This window comes from Typopeltis vanoorti, chromosome 20 (assembly GCF_054136105.1).
Source record: "Typopeltis vanoorti isolate ZY-2024b chromosome 20, IOZ_Tvanoo_1.0, whole genome shotgun sequence".
NCBI lineage: Eukaryota > Metazoa > Arthropoda > Arachnida > Uropygi > Thelyphonidae > Typopeltis > Typopeltis vanoorti.
In genome coordinates, this window is record NC_143568.1 from 12262567 (window position 1) to 12281111 (window position 18545).

The 18545-nt window shown below is 34.1% G+C and overlaps 1 protein-coding gene across 1 annotated transcript in view; it reads left to right on the forward strand.

Annotated features, from left to right (window-relative positions):
- The window catches only part of LOC150095239 (G protein-coupled receptor-associated protein LMBRD2), a 218087-nt gene that overhangs the window by 46983 nt on the left and 152559 nt on the right, over nucleotides 1-18545 (forward strand). Inside the window, exons 3-5 of the mRNA XM_090410332.1 lie at nucleotides 2592-2769; nucleotides 9236-9338; nucleotides 17277-17444. Coding sequence (XP_090266458.1) covers nucleotides 2592-2769; nucleotides 9236-9338; nucleotides 17277-17444 — 449 coding nt within the window. The remainder of the gene's footprint in view (nucleotides 1-2591; nucleotides 2770-9235; nucleotides 9339-17276; nucleotides 17445-18545) is intronic.

Consider the following 18545-nt stretch of genomic DNA (forward strand, 5'->3'; position numbering starts at 1 on the left):
CCACTCTCTTCCTTCTGTGCCCTACTCCAGTTAACCACTAACCCAATACAGTTTTGCTGATGAAAGTGCAATACACTCCTCCTCATTTGACAAACCATGTCTCACATGATAAAATGTTCTGAAGGCTGTTAAATAAAACTGCATATAAGGAAATACAGATCTGGATTACGTAAAAGACAGAAAACATTTATTGTGTACTTAAAAAGATCATAGCAAGGAAGAAGTCCAGGTTGTTTGCAGAGTGGTTGGGGTTATCCAGTATTCGAGTATGTATGTGAATGATTTGTGTTAGATCATTGGCAATGCAAATGTCTCACCATGTAGTTGGGAAAGGGAAGGCAATTAGTGTTGTGGATATTAAAGTCCTCAAGAAAAATGACAGTTAGATAAGTTAGAAAGAAAGGAAATTATAATGTTCAGAATTCTTGGTGGGATTAGGAGATGTTAAAGCAAATGAATTTGATAGAGTGGGATAAAGTGATTTTCAGATTTCAGGAGATTCTAAGTTGGTATATCGAAGCAGACATATGCTCAGATGTTACCTTTCTGAAATTCTCTGAAGAGTGTGTACTTAAATAATGTGTAATATGTAATGTTAACAGCAATTTCTGTTAGGAAGAGCAGGTGAGATTTTACAGACTGGGGATGAAAATGGACACTATTAAAGTTGGAACTGAGAAGTGTATGTTTGTAAAAAGGATTTGGAAAGTTCTCTGAGGTTTGCTACTGAATGCATGGACTGAGCATGTTTCTTATGCAGCATTTGGATTTGGTTTTCATATTCTGTACCATAGTCTTTGTTTATAGTCAGTTATCCATGTTTCATTACCATTTTGATATTTTCCTTGCAGCTGACAACATTGGCATTTTAGAATGTTCTAAAAAGTACAACTCATACATTTTCTTCTTCAGAGTAAGTAAGTATATGAGTTGTACTTTAGTTGTAAAGTGGGAGATCAGAATCCCACCTGAGCACATATTATGAAAAGTTTTTAAAAAGATGGTTAAAGAGTACACATTCTCCAATGCCATTTGACATCCTAGTAGTATGAAGGAGCTGGGAGACTGTGAAGATAATTGCATCTGCTTAACATAAATCTGCAGCTTTTCTGCAGAGTTGAAATGCAATAAAAATCCAAATTTACCTTTAGCCACGAAGCCAATACCTTTATAATAGTAATTTTTCTGTTCTAAGTCATCTGAGATGTGGTCTCTGGATGAAGACATCTTACTGATGGATCGAAAAGCAATAGCATCATTTGATCATGTTAGAAATTTGAATATTACCAAAGCTCAAGCAGAGGCTTCAAATCCATTTAAGCGTAAGTCAATTCACACATATGCACACTCTGTATGTATTTTCTACTATAGACAAAGTTAAGTGCAAATTTAATCATATAGTACTCTCATTAAGTTATCACATACACCCTTGAGGATAAATATAATTTAGTACATCCACAGTTTTTTTTCTGAAAAAATGGAAAGTGATATGACAATTTGGAACTGTATTTAAATGTAGTATGCCAAAATTAATCATATGTAATTACTTCATTTCTGAGCTAAATTGAATGTTCAGTTTGTTTGCAGTTCTATATAATTGAAACTTTTCTTTCCTTCATGTCAACATAGACTGTTACATTATTTAAATTAAGGGGAGATTAAATCCCACATTGTTTTAAAACTGAATAAGAAACTCAAAGATTGGAATCAGAGAGTTTCATGCCGAATATAGTAAACTGTAAAGTATCGGCGACCACTAGCGTGAGCTAATGCAAGTGACCCTAGTACGTAGTACAATACCGGAGAACTCGCAGCAAAGTCGGTCAAGTTCTGATCGCTATTCTTAGGTATTTTCCATAATGTAAAAACACATTTCCTAGGAAATGTATGCTGTTATTACATTATGGTGGGAGGTCACTACCCAGACCAGTTTCAGACTTTTTTGAGGCTTCATCAGTGAGTAGCTAGACCAGATTAATACCAAAGTGTATAGCGAAAAGAACTTATATACTCTGTTATACGAGTTTCCAAACAGGTGCAACCATTAAGTTACTTAAATATAAAGAGCTAATAAGCAAAAAGTCTGAAACCGGTCTGGGTAGTGACCTCCCACCATAATGTTATTACATTATGGAAAATACCTAAGAATAGCGATCAGTACTTTACTGACTTTGCTGCGAGTTCTCCGGTATTGTACTACGTACTAGGGTCACTTGCATTAGCTCACACTAGTGGTCGCCGATACTTTATAGTTTACTATATTCGGCATGAAACTCTCTGAATTCCAATCTTTTTTCTTATTCGGTTTTAAAACAATGTGGGATTTAATATCCCCTTAATTTAAATAATGTTTTTATCGCCGAAATGAAGCTTATTAGCTCTTTATATTTAAGTAAAATAGACTGTTACATATATGTGACAAATAATTTGACTGTACTGCTATTGGAAACCTATGAATTGATTTTCTTATAACACTGAAAGTGTAGCTTTAAAGGAAGTTTAAAAATATTAAATAACAGAAGACAATAAAATTTACTGCCAAAATTAATTCTTCTTTCACAGTGTTATTTATTATTCTAATTTTGTATTAGACTGCATATCGGCAGTGTCATCAAGATTATCAGAGAGCATCTTCCGTGACTCCTGATACTATTACCTCATCTTGGTCTCCAAATTCAACAGATGTAGAAAATACAACTACAGTTAATTTGGATAGGAATTCTACCCTTGCTTTTACTGCAGCAAGAGCAGTATCACATAGCTATGATGGTAAGTATATATAAAAAAATGCTGAATTCTGCTTATAGTATTCTTCATATTTCTCATAATTTAACTTGAAGAATTCACATGTATTTTTATATAAAGGCATTCTGTATATCATTTCACAATTCTTGTTTGTTAAAACTGTTGGACCGCATATGGTCAAAAACAATGAGAAATTAAGTTATTTTATAATTTTTTACAAGCACATATAATTCAGATAATTTTTATTAATCTTTTAAAATAAATTTTATGAAGAATCGGTTATGAATAAACAGTAGAGCTCTAGTTAATTCTTATCTTATGGGGCTGAAAATTTTGAGCTTACATTTAAACATTCAAAATTACTCACTTGTGTAGCAGATTAACACTGAAATGAACCAGAAATGATATAACAGGTGTGAGGATTAAGGCCAATGAAACTAAATATACAGTTGGTTGTTGCTATAGGCCAGGGAATTCCACAGATGATCTGGAAGACATGCATTGCCAAATTAGTACAATGAGTACAGGTCAAGTGATTATTATTATGGGGGATTGATTTTATTATTTTTTTTATGGCACAAAGATCAATACTGTGCCAGGACACATCACAGCAGTACATATGGCAATTGGTTAGTAGGACAATTACAAACATTCATGTCCTTGGCAGGATTCGAATCCGTCTTGTCTGGAGACCAGATATGCTAACAACTCAGCCAACCAGGCTGGCATTATGTGGGACCACTACTATGGAGATATAGATTGGAAGGAAGAAAGATCATGTGTCAGGAAGGAAATAGAATTTATACACCCACTAAGAGATAATTACTTAAGATAGCATGCTATGGAAGGGACTATTAGCATGTTGTGGAAGGGACTAGGGATGGGAGAGAATTGGACTTGGTCATAGGATCAGAAGAACTATCCATCACCAAGGTGACCACATTGCCTCTAATTGATGAAAATGACCATGCAGTCTTGACTTGGGAAATTGTAAAACATGAGGAATATTCTGTCAAGAAGGGGTATATGTGAAACTACAAATCAGGTGATTATGTTGTGCTTAGGAAGAAGCTTAAATCTGTACCAAGGCATAAAACACTGCAGGGTAAGGATTAGCAGCATGGGATATAGTTAAGGGTCATCTAGAGCAGCGCTTCCCAAACTGTGAGCCTCAGCCCCCTTGGGGGCTGTTAGTTTTGTTGAGGAGGGCCGTGAAATATTGAAAACAAATTTGAATTGTTTTAAGACTAAGTGTGCCATGTCAAATGTGTATGTAAGATGCTGAAAATGTAATATTTGCATTTGATTTTTGCAATATTCGCTGTGTGTTTTGTATTGAATATAAATACAACAAATATATGTCTGTAATACGGATTTTTTTTTTCGATGGGGGCCGTGAAATATTTTAATTTTTCCAAGGGGAACTTTACATTCAAAAGCTTGGGAAGCACTGATCTAGAAGAAGCAGTATTCAGTTGTATACCTAGGATAAGAAGGGTTAATTGGGTAGGAGTTGGATGAGTAATATCATTAAGCATGAACTGCTGTGGAGGGTATATAAAGAGAAAGGTGACCAGCAAACTCATGAACAGTATAAGGCTCAGGCAAGGAAGGTCACTAGCATGGAAGGCAAAATCAGATTATGAGAAGAAGAATCTAGCCAAGCAGGCCAAATGAAATCCCAAAGAGTTCTTTCGTTATGTGGCAAGAGGAAAATTGACCATGGAAGATTAACCTTAACAAGTGATTATGGTCATAAGGAGACAGAAGTGGATAAAATCGTTGAGTTACTGAGTGACCACTTTGCACATCCTAGTGAGATTACTGCTTTAACATCTGTGACACACTAATTTGGGAACAGAGGTGGATGAATTGGCAGTTCTTAGGATATTGCAGAATCTCAATGTAAATACAGCTGTGGGATTAGATGGGATATTAGCTAGGATTTTGCAAGAATCTGCAAGGGAACTGGCCAATGCCTTTGATTAGGCTCTTCAATTTAAGTCTCAGCTCTGGTAGAGTTCCAAGAGAGTGGAAAGAGGGCAAAATAATTCCTTTGCATAAGTGAGGTTCTAAGCCCACAGTAGCAAATTACAGACCAATCAGTATCTCAGGCGTGATGGTAAAAGTACTAGAAAAATTGGTCAAAAAGAGAATTCGAGAATGTCAATAAAAGTATGAAACTGTATGAGGGTCAACATGGTTTTGTGAAGAATTGGTCATACCTTTAGTAATTTACTAACTTTTTATAATAGAGTAACAGCTGAGATGGATAAAAGAAATGGCTATGCAATGATTTTTCTTAATTTTGCAAAGGCTTTTGGCAGAATACTGCGTGGAACTCTGTTACACAAATTAGAAGAAATGGGGATGGATATGACACTGGTTAAGTGAATAATAGATGGTTGCTGGACAGATGAGGCAAAAAAAAACAGGTAACTAGTGGTGTGCTGCAAGGTTCATTGCATGGATGTTTGCTGTTTAATTTGTACATAAATGATTTTTTTTTAATGTTGAGCCCATACATGAGAGTTTGGTTGAACAATCTATAGTACATTATAGTAAATATAGGAAACAAGCTGAAAGGAAATATTCAGTTGTTTGCTGATAATGTGAAATTGGATGTAGTAATACCGTTGAACCTTGAAGAATGCGGGTTTGAATTGCACGCCTCCACTTGTTTTTTTTTTTTTTTTTTTTTTGAATAAATATATAAATATATTGGAAATTTTTTTGGAGATGCAACAATTTGAAAACACTCACAGACAAACCAGTAGCCAGAAATATTGAAAAATTAAGAAGTTAGGTATATCTTGAATGCATAAAATGTAAGTAGATACTAGTCTATTTTATTATTTACTACCATAAAATATATGCAAATTTATCATAAAAAGTTAAAAATTTATCAAAATATGCACACAGACACTTACAGACAGTACATGGCACTATTTGCAATCGAGAGATATGTAAACAAACATAAAGATGCAGTATTAAATCATAACCGCATAAAATGAAATTGTTATAATGATTCATTCATTAGTGTATATGCTAGGCTACCATAAAGCAGTCATATTGCTGCTGCTTCATTATCAATGCATGAATTGTTATACCTGTAAATAAATATGAATTTCTTTTTCATGTTATCTTTTCATTTTTGATGTCTAGTGTTAGTAATACGTAATAACATCTACAGTGTTTTGTATCATATAAGACAATATTGATGTAGGTACTGACATATGATTCATCTTGTAAACAGACTATGTAAACTTACAGTATCGATAAATACCATACAGTACTGTAAATGTATTTTCTCTTTCTTATGTTTTTCTTAATAACATTTTCTTTTCTTTAGTTTACTTTATTGTAAGAATACAGTATATAATACGTATAACATACAAAAAATATGTGTTAATCGACTGTTTATGTTATCGGTATTGCTTCCAGTCAACAGTAGGCTTATGAGTACTTGAGTTTTTGGGAAGTCAGAAGTTATATGTGGATTTTCGAACAACGCAGGAGATCATGCCCCTAACCCTTGCGTTGTTCAAGGATCAACTGTAGTTAATTAAGGTGATGTGGAGAGCTTGCTGGACAATTTAAATAGGCTGTCAGTATGGGCCAAATATAATGGGTGTCAGTTTAATGTGTAGTAATATAAAATTATGCATTTTGGGATAAATAGATTGGCAATGATGGCACTGTACTCCAGGAAATAGAAAGCTAGAGATTTAGGGGTGGTCGTAGACAGAGTTAAATTTAAAGGAAATATTGCTAAGGTAGCCTATAAGATTACTTGGCTATTGAAGCCAAGTAATCTTATTTTATGGCTTTATGAGGAAGCGGTGGAGAGGATTCAGAAGTGAGTGACCAAGTGGAATGTTCCCTGTGAGAAAAAGAGGGGATATGATAAAAACATTTAAGTTGCTTAAAGCAGTTTATAGGATTGATGCAGGGGAACTATTTTGGCACTTGGCTAGAGGGACCAGAATAAGGCGATCATCCCTGGAAGTTGAATAAAGGTGTGATTAGTAGGGAATTTGAGGACTAGATTTTTTGCTTAGAGAGTTGTGAATGAGTGGAATGGGTTGCCAGAGTCAGTTGTGAATACTTTGTTAATGGAGTCATGGTGAGGTAAGATAGATTATGTAGATAGATTGGGTCTCCCACAATGAGTCTTTAGACTCCATGGAGGTGCCCATATAATAATAATAACAGTCTGCAGCAGATCAAATGATCAGAAATTTATATATTATCAGAAATATAAGATCTGATAGTATTGGTTTCTTGACAAATAGCAGAATAATTTAGAGAAAGATTATTGATAAGAATGGTGCAACTTTTTCATGTAGAACTATCATAATATCCTATACATGCCCTAAGGGTAATATGTCAGGAATTTGATGATGATGTGATAATGTTGAATTATACATTTATATAAAATTCTCATAAACTATCATTCCCGAAGAAGTGTTTCCTTTTGTTAAGGATATTATCACCATACAATTTCTAGAATCAACAATCTGTTCCAGCAATTCAACACTATAAAATTGCCCATGCTAAAATTCACTTAGGATTGAAAATATTTCATGGGCCTTCTTCAATAGTAAAATTCATCCATCAACAGAATTTTTGAATTCCAAAATATGCTGAAAAAATTCACAATGAGAGTAATAAATGAATAGAAGTATAGCAGGAACATCAATGTCTTGATCTCTGGAGATTGGTTAATTCTGTTGAATAGAATTAAACAATATCATACCATACCAAACATCGCCATATAATAAACTGGTAATTATCTTAAATGCTTGTCAACCTATTTCACAACAATAACAAAGATTGAGTATTACATGTTGTTGCATTTAAATGATTCCTACAAAAACAGCTTTTGACAATAGTTAAAATTCAGAGACTTTCAGTAGAAATTATTCTGTATATCTTGTAAAATCAAGAAACACGCTATCATCCAACTTTTTTTTTTCTGTGTCTTCATAATGACATTAGCTCTTCTATTACTAATACAGTAAAATTCTTTGCACCATGGCAGAGAGTGATCATTATTATATAATAATGATATATTGGAATCACCAAATACCAACTTTTTTTTGGCATGTCTTCATAATGACAGACTCTTATACTACACCCTCTGTGCAAAAAGAAACTGAACTTTGAGAAAATAAAAGAAACTAGTGGCCTATTGTATCTTTTGGTTGTCGAAAGTGGCAACCGTCCTTAGTGTTGTGTCAACTGTTTATGACATTTGTTTCATTAGAAGTCCAGTTATAGTGCCAAGAGTGACGAACGGTCGGTTGTCACGATATTCATGCTGTACACAATGAATTCTCACTCTCAGTCGCTTCAAAACTTTGAGATAAAACTCACCATTGACCGTTTGGCCAGGCGGAATGAAAATTCTTTGTAGATAATGCCCTTGGAATCATAAAAACAAATCAGCATTGTCTTTACTTTTGACTTCACCAAGCGACTTTTTTTCGGATGCCCTCTTCTGGTGGTCTCCACTCAGCACTCTGGTGCTTTGTTTCGGGCTCATACTCAAAACACCACGTTTTGAGTATGAGCTTCCTTGAAACGATTGTCACCAGTAACGATCGTTTCAAGGAAATTTGAGTTCTTACGAGAGATTTTAATGAGGTCCTTGCAGTGTTACAAAAGCTCAAACTCTCGGTCAAAAGTTGTGCGCAGTTGATTTTGGAATCCCCAATTCATCTTCAATCAATCTCACGGACGATTTCGGGTTTTCTTTGATGAAATCATGCAATTTTTGGATATTAACTTCGCTCAGTCCAGTTTTGGATGGCCTGGCTTTTCGTCGTCCTCAAGGGTCTCATGACCACTTTGAAATCACTTAAACCACTCATAAACTTGAGTACAGGATAAGCATTTATCACCGTATGCTTTTTGAAGCATTTGATGCGTTTCGGTAAAATGTTTACCAAGTTTGACACAAAAGTCAGTCGCAGCTCTCTGTTTGAAACTCATTTTCCGACCGTTCATCAGAACACACCGTCACTCTTGGCACTATAACTCGGCTTCTAATGTACCAAATGTCATAAACAGTTGACACAACACTAATGAAGGTTGCTGCTTTCGACAACCAAAAGATACAACAGGTGGTGCCACTAGTTTCTTCTATTTTTGAAAAGTTCGGTTTCTTTTTGGACAGTGGTGTAATACGGTAAAATTCTTTGCACCATGGCAGAGAGCAGTCATCATTATTATACAATATATGTAGTAGCAGATTCGAATTAGAAGTGATATAATAGTGTACAACAGATCAAATCAAGATTATTTTCTTTTATGCCATCAGATACTTCATCCAGAAGGGGAAAAAAATGCACTCCAGACAAGACTAGCAGTAATCATAAAAGTGTAATTCGTATTAAAAAATTACTTTCTTCAGTATGCTTTTTAAAATTACTTAGTTATTATTATATCAGAATTTTTATATCTAATTTTTTATTTTCTTTTAAAGAATCTGATTCTGATCCCTGTCCTGTTCCCTGGAGTAGTATACCAGGTGGTGTATTGCCCAGTCTCTGGCGTGTAGTATATTGGACAGCACAAGCTTTAACATGGTATGGTGTCTTTTTATTTTTGGTATTTGAATTTGCATTGAAAAGAATGTATCTTGCATTGCTGATTCTATTTTTAAAGCACAAGTTTTTAAATTAAAATATGCACTATTATGTGTGCCAGTATTATTATTCTTTTTATATTTATGAGCATAAATATTTCTTATTTTACAGTGCAAAATTACATTTTTGTTATTTTCAAATTGGTTTAGAATATAAGAGGATATGTATGATATTTCAGATAGGAAGATAACTAGCTTTTTTGATGAAATTGTTATCACACTGAAAAGAAAAAAAAATATACATATATATATATATATATAATGTATAAACCAGCATGTTTATATTATTGACATGTTAGATGTGATCACATTATAGACCTGACAAATAACAAATTAATTTAGAAGAAAATTGTTAATAGGACTTAGAGACTAAACTAGACTTAGAGACATTGTCTGCAAAGAGAAAAATAACAGCTGCCTGGATAAGCAGCAGGCAGGTGTATTAGTATATACCTTTATAGATACACAAAACAGTGTTAGAAAGTAGAAGTTATGTGCAAAACCAGCTGAACAAACATTATGGGTAGGGGAGTCTGGAAAATATATATATATATGGGATGTTTCAAGAGGAATAGTAAATATTTTGGTAGATGGTAGTATCTATTATTCTGAATAAAAAAAAAGTTCATATAAACATGTGTCCAATTGGCAATGGATGTAGAGATACAGCTGTTTGTAACTGGCATGTAAAAGCTATTATGAGAGGTATTAAAGAACAATAAATGACTTATTGTTTGTATTTATCGACTATTTGAATGATACAAAACAAATAATTGACAAATACTTAATTTAGAGTTTATAATAAATGTTCTAAAATTCCACCACAACCTCAATGCACTTTGCAACTCTTGTAGTAATAATATGTTTTGTTCTTTTGAGGTCGTCTTGATGTTATTTTATGAGGGCAGCATTATCCATAATGTTAGTGATCATCTCTTCTATTTGCCTTTTCTTTGTATACTTCGCTTTTCATCCATCCTCACAAACCAAAATCTAAGTTAGTGAGGTCTGGAGATTTTGGTGGCCAGTGAACAGAATCGCCACGGCTGATCCATTGTTCAGGGAAAGTTCAATTTTAGATCACCTGATGGCTATAATGTGCAGGAGCGCCATTGTGCTGAAAGAACATACCAATCCTTGTAGCCAAGAGAACATCCTCCAATAGTAGTGGAAGTTCATTTTGCAGAAATCGTAGGTAAATGGGCCCTGTAAGATGATTTGGTAACACAACAGGTCCAATCAAGTTATTGTCGATCATACCACACCACACATTTACAGAGAAGTGATGTTGGAAATTTGTTTCTACATTGGTATGTGGATTTTTGTCAGACCATCGATGACAATTATGGATGTTGTTGATACCATCATGGGTGAAAGTATCTTCATCAGTGAACAGTATTAATGGAATTAATCGACGATTAGCATTTACCCACTGACAAAATTCCAATTGACAGCCTTCATCTCCTGGAACAAGGTGTTGCACCCACTGTATGTGAAATGTATACAAACCTTGCTCACGTAATGTTCATCATTCTCTTCTATGTGGAACACCGAACACCAATGCAGAAATTCTCCATATGCTTGTAATAGGACTATGTTCTGTTGACTGAAGAATGTGTTCAACTTCATCCACATTTTGTTCATTTCCACATTCAAGAGAAAGCATGACTGCTGGGAACAGTACCAGTCTCATGCAGTTTGTTGTAAACACTAGTAAACAATCTTTAATCCAGTGCTCTGTAGTTAGGAAACCATGATAGTATTCTCCAAATGCAGCAATAGCACTTCCATTACAAAAATCATAAACGAACAACATATCAGCATATTCAGCATTCTTAACAACATTTCTAACACAAAGATGCATCAGGTTATAACTGCTTCTTGGTCACACCTGATTCATAGAGCTGCATTCTGTTCACCTGATCTGCAGAGAGCTGCATGCGCATTGGAGTTGTACTTGTCAAACAGCTTTATCTCCGCATCCGTTGACAATTGGACACGTGGTCATATGAACTTTTTTACTCAGAATAATCAATACTACCAACTACCAAAATATTTACTGTTCCTCCTGAAACATCCTGTATAAAAGATAAACATTCTGAATAGCAAAGTGTTTTCATAAAAATTGTTAAAGTTAAGATAACACTGAAGATAGGGTATTATGGATATAGTATACAGATATATAAAGTTGTTCAGTATTATGGATAATTGTGAAATGAGATAAAACCAGTAATGAAACTGATAGAAAAAGCACTCACTGTGGTGAACTCGTGGGTAATGGAATAATATATTATGAAAGTTATGCAGTGGAGATTTTCCTAGGATAACTTGATGCTGCCGGGGCTCTTAAGTTATATTTTTCAACAGTTTATTATAATAAGCGTTCAAATTTACTATAATGGTATTTATTAGAATGAGTTTTAACTATATCCAAAAAGAATGATCTTGAGTATATTTCAGTGTAGGATGCCAAAAACCCATCACCACTAATTCAGAATATGTGGTGAGAATTCAAATCATTAAGGATTGGAACAGAACTATCATTGCATGAGGATACAAAAAAAAGTTTTTAAAGAATAATTATTGAAACATGCTTGAGAAAGGTTAAGAAATATTGCTGAAGTTAAAAAGAACATATCAGGGTCAAATTTTAAGAGGATGTGAAGACCAGATGTTTTACTTTATGACCAGTGTCAACATACTGTGGGATTTTAACAAAGTTCTTTAAGTTTTTTTTTTATCTCCTCAAAAAAACATTTGGATTAGGAGTAAATCTGTTGAAAACACTCTACTATAAGTAGAACTATATACCAAACATTTTTATATAAATCCACTACATATCTTCAAGATAGGTTAAAACTAAAATTGTTTCTAGGAAATAATGATTAGACTTTCAGCAGATTTGATGCAGAAGACCATTATATGGAAGTGGGTGAAATGAACGGAATAATAGTATGGTGATGAATGACATTAACTGTATCATTTTCTGACTGAAAGAGTAATTTCTTTTCAGTGACAAATTGAAAATTATGTATAGACCCAGCCTTTTGCCTAAAATTAATCATAGAGAAAATAAAAGAATACAATTTAGAAACACATATTACATTTATTGACTTTGAAAAAGCATTTGACAAAGTTAAAAGAAGCATTTTATTTAACATATTAAAAGAAAGACAAATACCAAATTATGATTTTTACAGCTATTTTTCCTGCTTTTGTTTAGAAGTGCCCCTTTTTCAATGTCATTGACTTTTTACTCAAAAATTCTTAGGGCATTGCAGATGTGTTTTAGAGACAAATATATGTAGCATAATAGAAGAAAATTCGCACATACCTTTTCTTGGATGTTGTAGCCTGTCTTTCTTTCTGCGATGTGCATACTTCTGCTGTTATGGTGTTAAAAGGGAATTGAGGGGGAGGCAGTGTGGGAGAATTAATTTGAAAAAAACCAGGTTTTTTTTATATAATATATACATATATTATTTTTAAGGGTGGGTAGAGTGCTTTTTTTGTAGGGTGAGAAAGAGATGAAAGAGGGGGCTGAAAATAGAAACTTTTTTTTTGAGGAAAGGGAAGGATTTATGGGAAAAGTCGGCCGGAGAGAGGGTTAATGGGGTATGAGCCATTTTCGACCGTGTGTGTCGTCGTCTCAACTCATGGAGGCAGTGGATGCTATGTCATGTCGGCTTGGTGTTTCTGCCTTTGAAGTGCTTGAATTATTGCCTATTTGGTCGGAGTTGTGACCTCATTTTTATGTTATGGAGCTTCCAACGCTCGGAGATTATGTAGAGTCAGTGGACGTTGATTGAATTCTCGTCACGTTTTATAGCTATTGTTTCTGCTATTCTAAGCATTGTTTCATTGTCTTGTCTGAATATTATGATGGCCTTTGTCAGGGTATGTTTCTGTTCAAGGGCGTGACCTGCTATTTCTGTTTTTCCTGTACTTTGTATTCTATTTTTCTTTTTGATGTTGCATTTTTTAGTGTTTAAATGTTCTGGAATAGGGATGTTACAGTCATGGAAATATTCTTATAGTCTTGTCCATAAAGACCTGATAGTAGAACCTGTGTAGGTGATATCATAGTCTTTTTGTCAAGGAAATTTGTAGACTACATTGTGATGTTCTAATATTGCTTTGTGTGTGCGTATGTGAGATTTAGCAGGTTTTAGAAGTGTTGCCAATTTTTGGTTTGTGGTGATACCAGTTTATAGTCAGAATGCTATAAACTGGTAAATGAAAGCAGGCAAAATAGCATAAAAATAATAGTTTTTAAGAGGAGTAACATGGAAGTTTTCCCAGAAATAATACTTGTAAATACAAAATAATATGCTAAAAGCTATCATAAGTATATATGAATATAATCAAATACAAATAAGATTAAATCATGAGCTATCATATACGAGAGAGATAAACCAAGGAGTCTAACAGGGATGTCCCCTCTCAGCAACTCTTTTTAATATTTACCTAAATGAAATAATAATAAAATGGAATAAAAATGTCCATCAAGGTATTACTGTGAACTTAAACACTCTCCTTTTTGCTGGTGACCAAATAATAATTACAAATTCTGAAGATAACTTACAGAAAGCTACTTTAAATCTAAATGAGATAGCCAAAGATTATGGTATGATAATATCAACAGAAAAATCAAAAACTATGGCCTCCTTTAAAAGGACAAGATCCAGTAAGAACTAAAATAATAATAGATAACAAGATTTTAGAACAGGTAAATTCATTTAACTACCTAGGTTGTATGATTACATATGAAAATGAAAAAGATATAAACCTAAAAATTGCAAAATATTTAAAAATAACAGGTATAATTAACTCTATATATAAACCAAACTTAGTTCAAAGAAACAAAGTATACAATACATTAGCCCTACCAGTCCTAATGTATGGAAGTGAAATCTAGACAATAAAACAAACCAAAAAAAAAGACAAACAAAGATTAATAACAGCTGAAATGAAGTTTATGAGAAAAACTGCAAAGTATACTCTATTTGATCACAAAAGAAATGAAGAAATTATGAGAGAATTAAACCAGGAATCAGTAATAGAAAAAATTAAAAAATATAAACATAAATGGATAGAACATGTTCAAAGAATGAAAACAGAAAGAATTACCAAAACAAGCCTTAAAAGTGCAAACCATTAGGAAAAAGAAAACCAGGACGTCCTCTTAAAAGATTCAACAATGACTTCCAAGGCTGGAACAGGCCACTCTAGGCCTAAATCCTTGATAGGCATGATGATGATGACAAATTGAAAATTGGTAGTAATTTTCAATTTGTTTAATTGGTAGTAAATTACTAAATGTAGTAATAAAAATCTTTTATTGAAGTTTTAAAAAATTCCATTTTTATCCTCCTAACTTTTATGACTCTAGGTCTACCTAAGAAAGACCATTACAGGTTTGATTCTAATCACTGACAAGAGGAGCATTTATTAAATCTTTTCAGTCCTGCCTATAGTTAGTTGATCTCAGCTACAGATGAGTAGGATTCCCCCACCCCTTTTCCAAAAGAAACTTCTCCAATTTTTAATTCTGCAACTCGTCAAAATGCATCATAGAGTATGCTTATGAGTGCCTACATACAAATAAATACTAGTTCGAATCAAGAACATTATCTCTTATTGGGCATTCTGTAGGAATACACTCAACCCTGGGAACAATTAAAGGTGGATAAGAAAATTGGCCTTAACATTTTGGATATTGATTGCCTACCAATTTCCAAAAGTTAAGACTAATAGAATGGTGTTCCTTCGAGGAATGAAAAGGTATTAATACTTCATTTTTATTTATTTATGTTTCATAGTGAATGTTGGAAATTTTAAAAGCTTTTCCAAATAACGGATAATTAATCAGAACCTATTTTCATCATAGAATAAATTAAAGATGCTAGGAAATTATATTCTTGATTTAATCCTTTATCCAAGTGTAAACAAACAAAGTTTGCACCTGAAGTAATTTCATGCCTGGTCAACATAGAATCTAATGACTTCACATTACTTGCCTTAATATCTCATAATGCAAAGCACATATCCTTACAGACATGTATAATGCTATGCATTATGGGAAGGGTCATTACCTAGACTATTTTTGACATTAGGGTCTCATCAGTGGGAGCGAAATCTAGAAGTGATATGAGATTGAAGTAATGCAGAGGTCATATTTCTATATACGAGTAGCCAAAAGGTGTCACACCTTATTATTAAAATACTCTGGATTAGAGACAGATGTTGAAAGTTTTTCCACTTAGTTATACTATAAATTAAAGATGCCAAGAAATTATATTCTTGGTTTAATCCATCTGGCTTCCACTGATGAGACCTCAATAAAGGTGAAAATTGGTATAGATACTCTGGATTAGAGACAGATGTTGGAAGTTTTTCCACTTAGTTATACTATAAATTAAAGATGCCAAGAAATTATATTCTTGGTTTAATCCATCTGGCTTCCACTGATGAGACCTCAATAAAGGTCAAAACTGGTCTGGGTAGTGACCCTTCCCATAATGCATAGCATTATACATGTCTGTAAACATGTGCTTTGCATTATTCGATACTAGGCAAGTGGTGTGAAGTCATTAGCTTCTATATATGAGTTGCCCAATCCTGAAATTACTTCAGGTGCAAACTTTATTTGCTTATGCTTCGATAAAGGATTGAACTGAGAATATAATTTCTTGGCATCTTTGATTTATAGTATAATCAAGTGCAACAACTTCCAACTTTCATCACAGAAGTTTAAAATACTTGGAAGTCTATTTTGCACTTGGCTAGACTGTAATAAATTTAGTTTAATCCTTTATCCAAGTGTAAGCAAACAAAGTTTGCACCTGAAAATATCTTCAGGACTGAGGTAAGGTGGTGCAACACCAGGCAACTCCGAGCAAAGATGGACCAATGTATACTGCTATGCATTAAGGGAAGGGTCAATATCCAGACTGGTTTCAACATTTATTGAGGTCTCGTCAGCGGGAGGCAGACCCAAATGTGGAGATACTGAGGCAGAAGCAATAGGAGAGGTAATTATGTATAGCAATATACATGTCTGCAAGGAGATGTGCTTTGCATTATGGGAGATACTGAGACAAGTGATGAGAGCTTAGTCCACCTTTGCTTGGAGTTGCCTGATGTTGCACCACCTTACCTCAGTCCTGAAGATATTTTCAGGCAGAAACTTTGTTTGCTTACACTTGGATAAAGGATTAAACTAAATTTATTATAGTCTAATCAAGTGCAGATTCAACTTCCAACATCTTTCTCTAAATCCAGAGTATTTCAATAATAAGGTGGTACACCTGTTGGCAACTTGTATAGGTAAACATGATCTCTTCTATTGCTTCTGCCTTAGTATCTCCAAGATTGGGTCTGCCTCCCACTGATGAGACCTCAATAAAAGTCGAAATCGGTCTGGGTAGTGATCCTTCCCTTAATGCATAGCAGTATATATGTCTGCAAGGAGATGTGCTTTACATTATGGGAGATACTGAGACAAGGAGTGATGAGAGCTTGGTCCACCTTACCTTTGCTCGGAGTTTCCTGGTGTTGCACCACCTTACCTCAGTCATGAAGATATTTTCAGGCACAAACTTTGTTTGCTTACACTTGGATAAAGGATTAAACTAAATTTTTTAAAATACTTGTTTCTTAAAGTTAGAAAACTGTTAATCGGGACAGTTGAGTCTTTATCATCTTGAATGAAAAGTATGTTTTAAATAAAACTGAGGACCATTTAAAATTAACCAATTGAATTCAAAATAGAATTGCAAAAAGATAGTATAACCAACATATCACAATTAAGATTTTTTTTTCCAGCCATTGTTTTTTAGTGTTAAAATATATATAAATATTTCTGACATTGTTATAGGATTATATTGCCAATGATGCAGTCATACTCAACAGCAGGAAACTTTTCTGTTCTTGGTAAACTAAAGACCGCAGTGGTAGAGAATGCTATTTACTATGGTACATACTTGCTAATATTTGGTGTCTTGCTTATATATGTAGCAGCACAGCCTGGAATAGACTTAGATGGGTATGTATTTATTTTAGCATCATTTAAAATAAATCAGATTATCAAAAATGATGTCATAGTAACCTTTTCTTTCTATTCCTCAATTTTGATCCACATCATGCTTTACAAAGTGTCTAAGTCTATATTTAATCCCCCCCCCCCCTTCCCTTCTTGGAACTGAAAGTAGAAATGCCATAAATAGTGGTTATTCGTTTCCAAAAATTTCAAAGAAAATGTTAAATTGGCAATGCATATACAGGGTGTTCGGGATAAATTTGACATATTTATAATTAATTATATTTTTCCTTAAGTTACATGTATTAACACACACTTCTCTTCATTTAAAAGTTTGGACCCTTCTTCATTCATATACAAGATGTCAGAAAGGATGGATAGCTGGAACCCACCTGAATCATGGAAGAGAATAACTTGTATCATGATGATTCGTGCCCGCCATCAAAATAAGGATATTACGACTGCTGCCCAATGCTCCCTGAATACAGTAAAAACAATCAGGCATGAACTAGAGACTTGCAATGGTGACTACGAGGATGTAGCAAGAAGAAAGATCCCTAGCAGACGATCTGATTGCGTTCGTACAGCAGAATTCCTCGCAAATCTGCAGGAACAGGTGTTGAAGAACCCTGGCATTGGAATTCGGGCTTTGTTCGTGGAGTTGCTAACTGTAGTCAAGCCCTGGATAACAAGGGTAGCCAATGGTAGGCCGTATGTATGGCAGCAGGATTCGGCCCCTTGCCACACCTCTGGGAAAAGTCAAAAATGGTTGTCTGAAAATTTCTACGACCTCACCAGTCCAAATGTTTGGCCTCCAAACTCCCCAGACCTTAACCCCGTGGATTATTTTGTATGGGGCGCAGTTGAAAAAGACACCAATTGCACTTCCAGTAATACAAAAGCCCAGTTAATGGATAAAATTAAAACAGTTTTTGCGGCCCTTCCCAGGGAGACTGTAGCATCAGCTTGTTCGAGGTTCCGAAGCAGAATTGAAGCTGTGATCGATGCTAATGGTGGTTATTTTGAGTAAATCTTGTTGATAGTATTGTAATTAACTCTGCCTGTAATGTTTTTTTGTCAATTCATTAAATTTAATAGATACAAAGA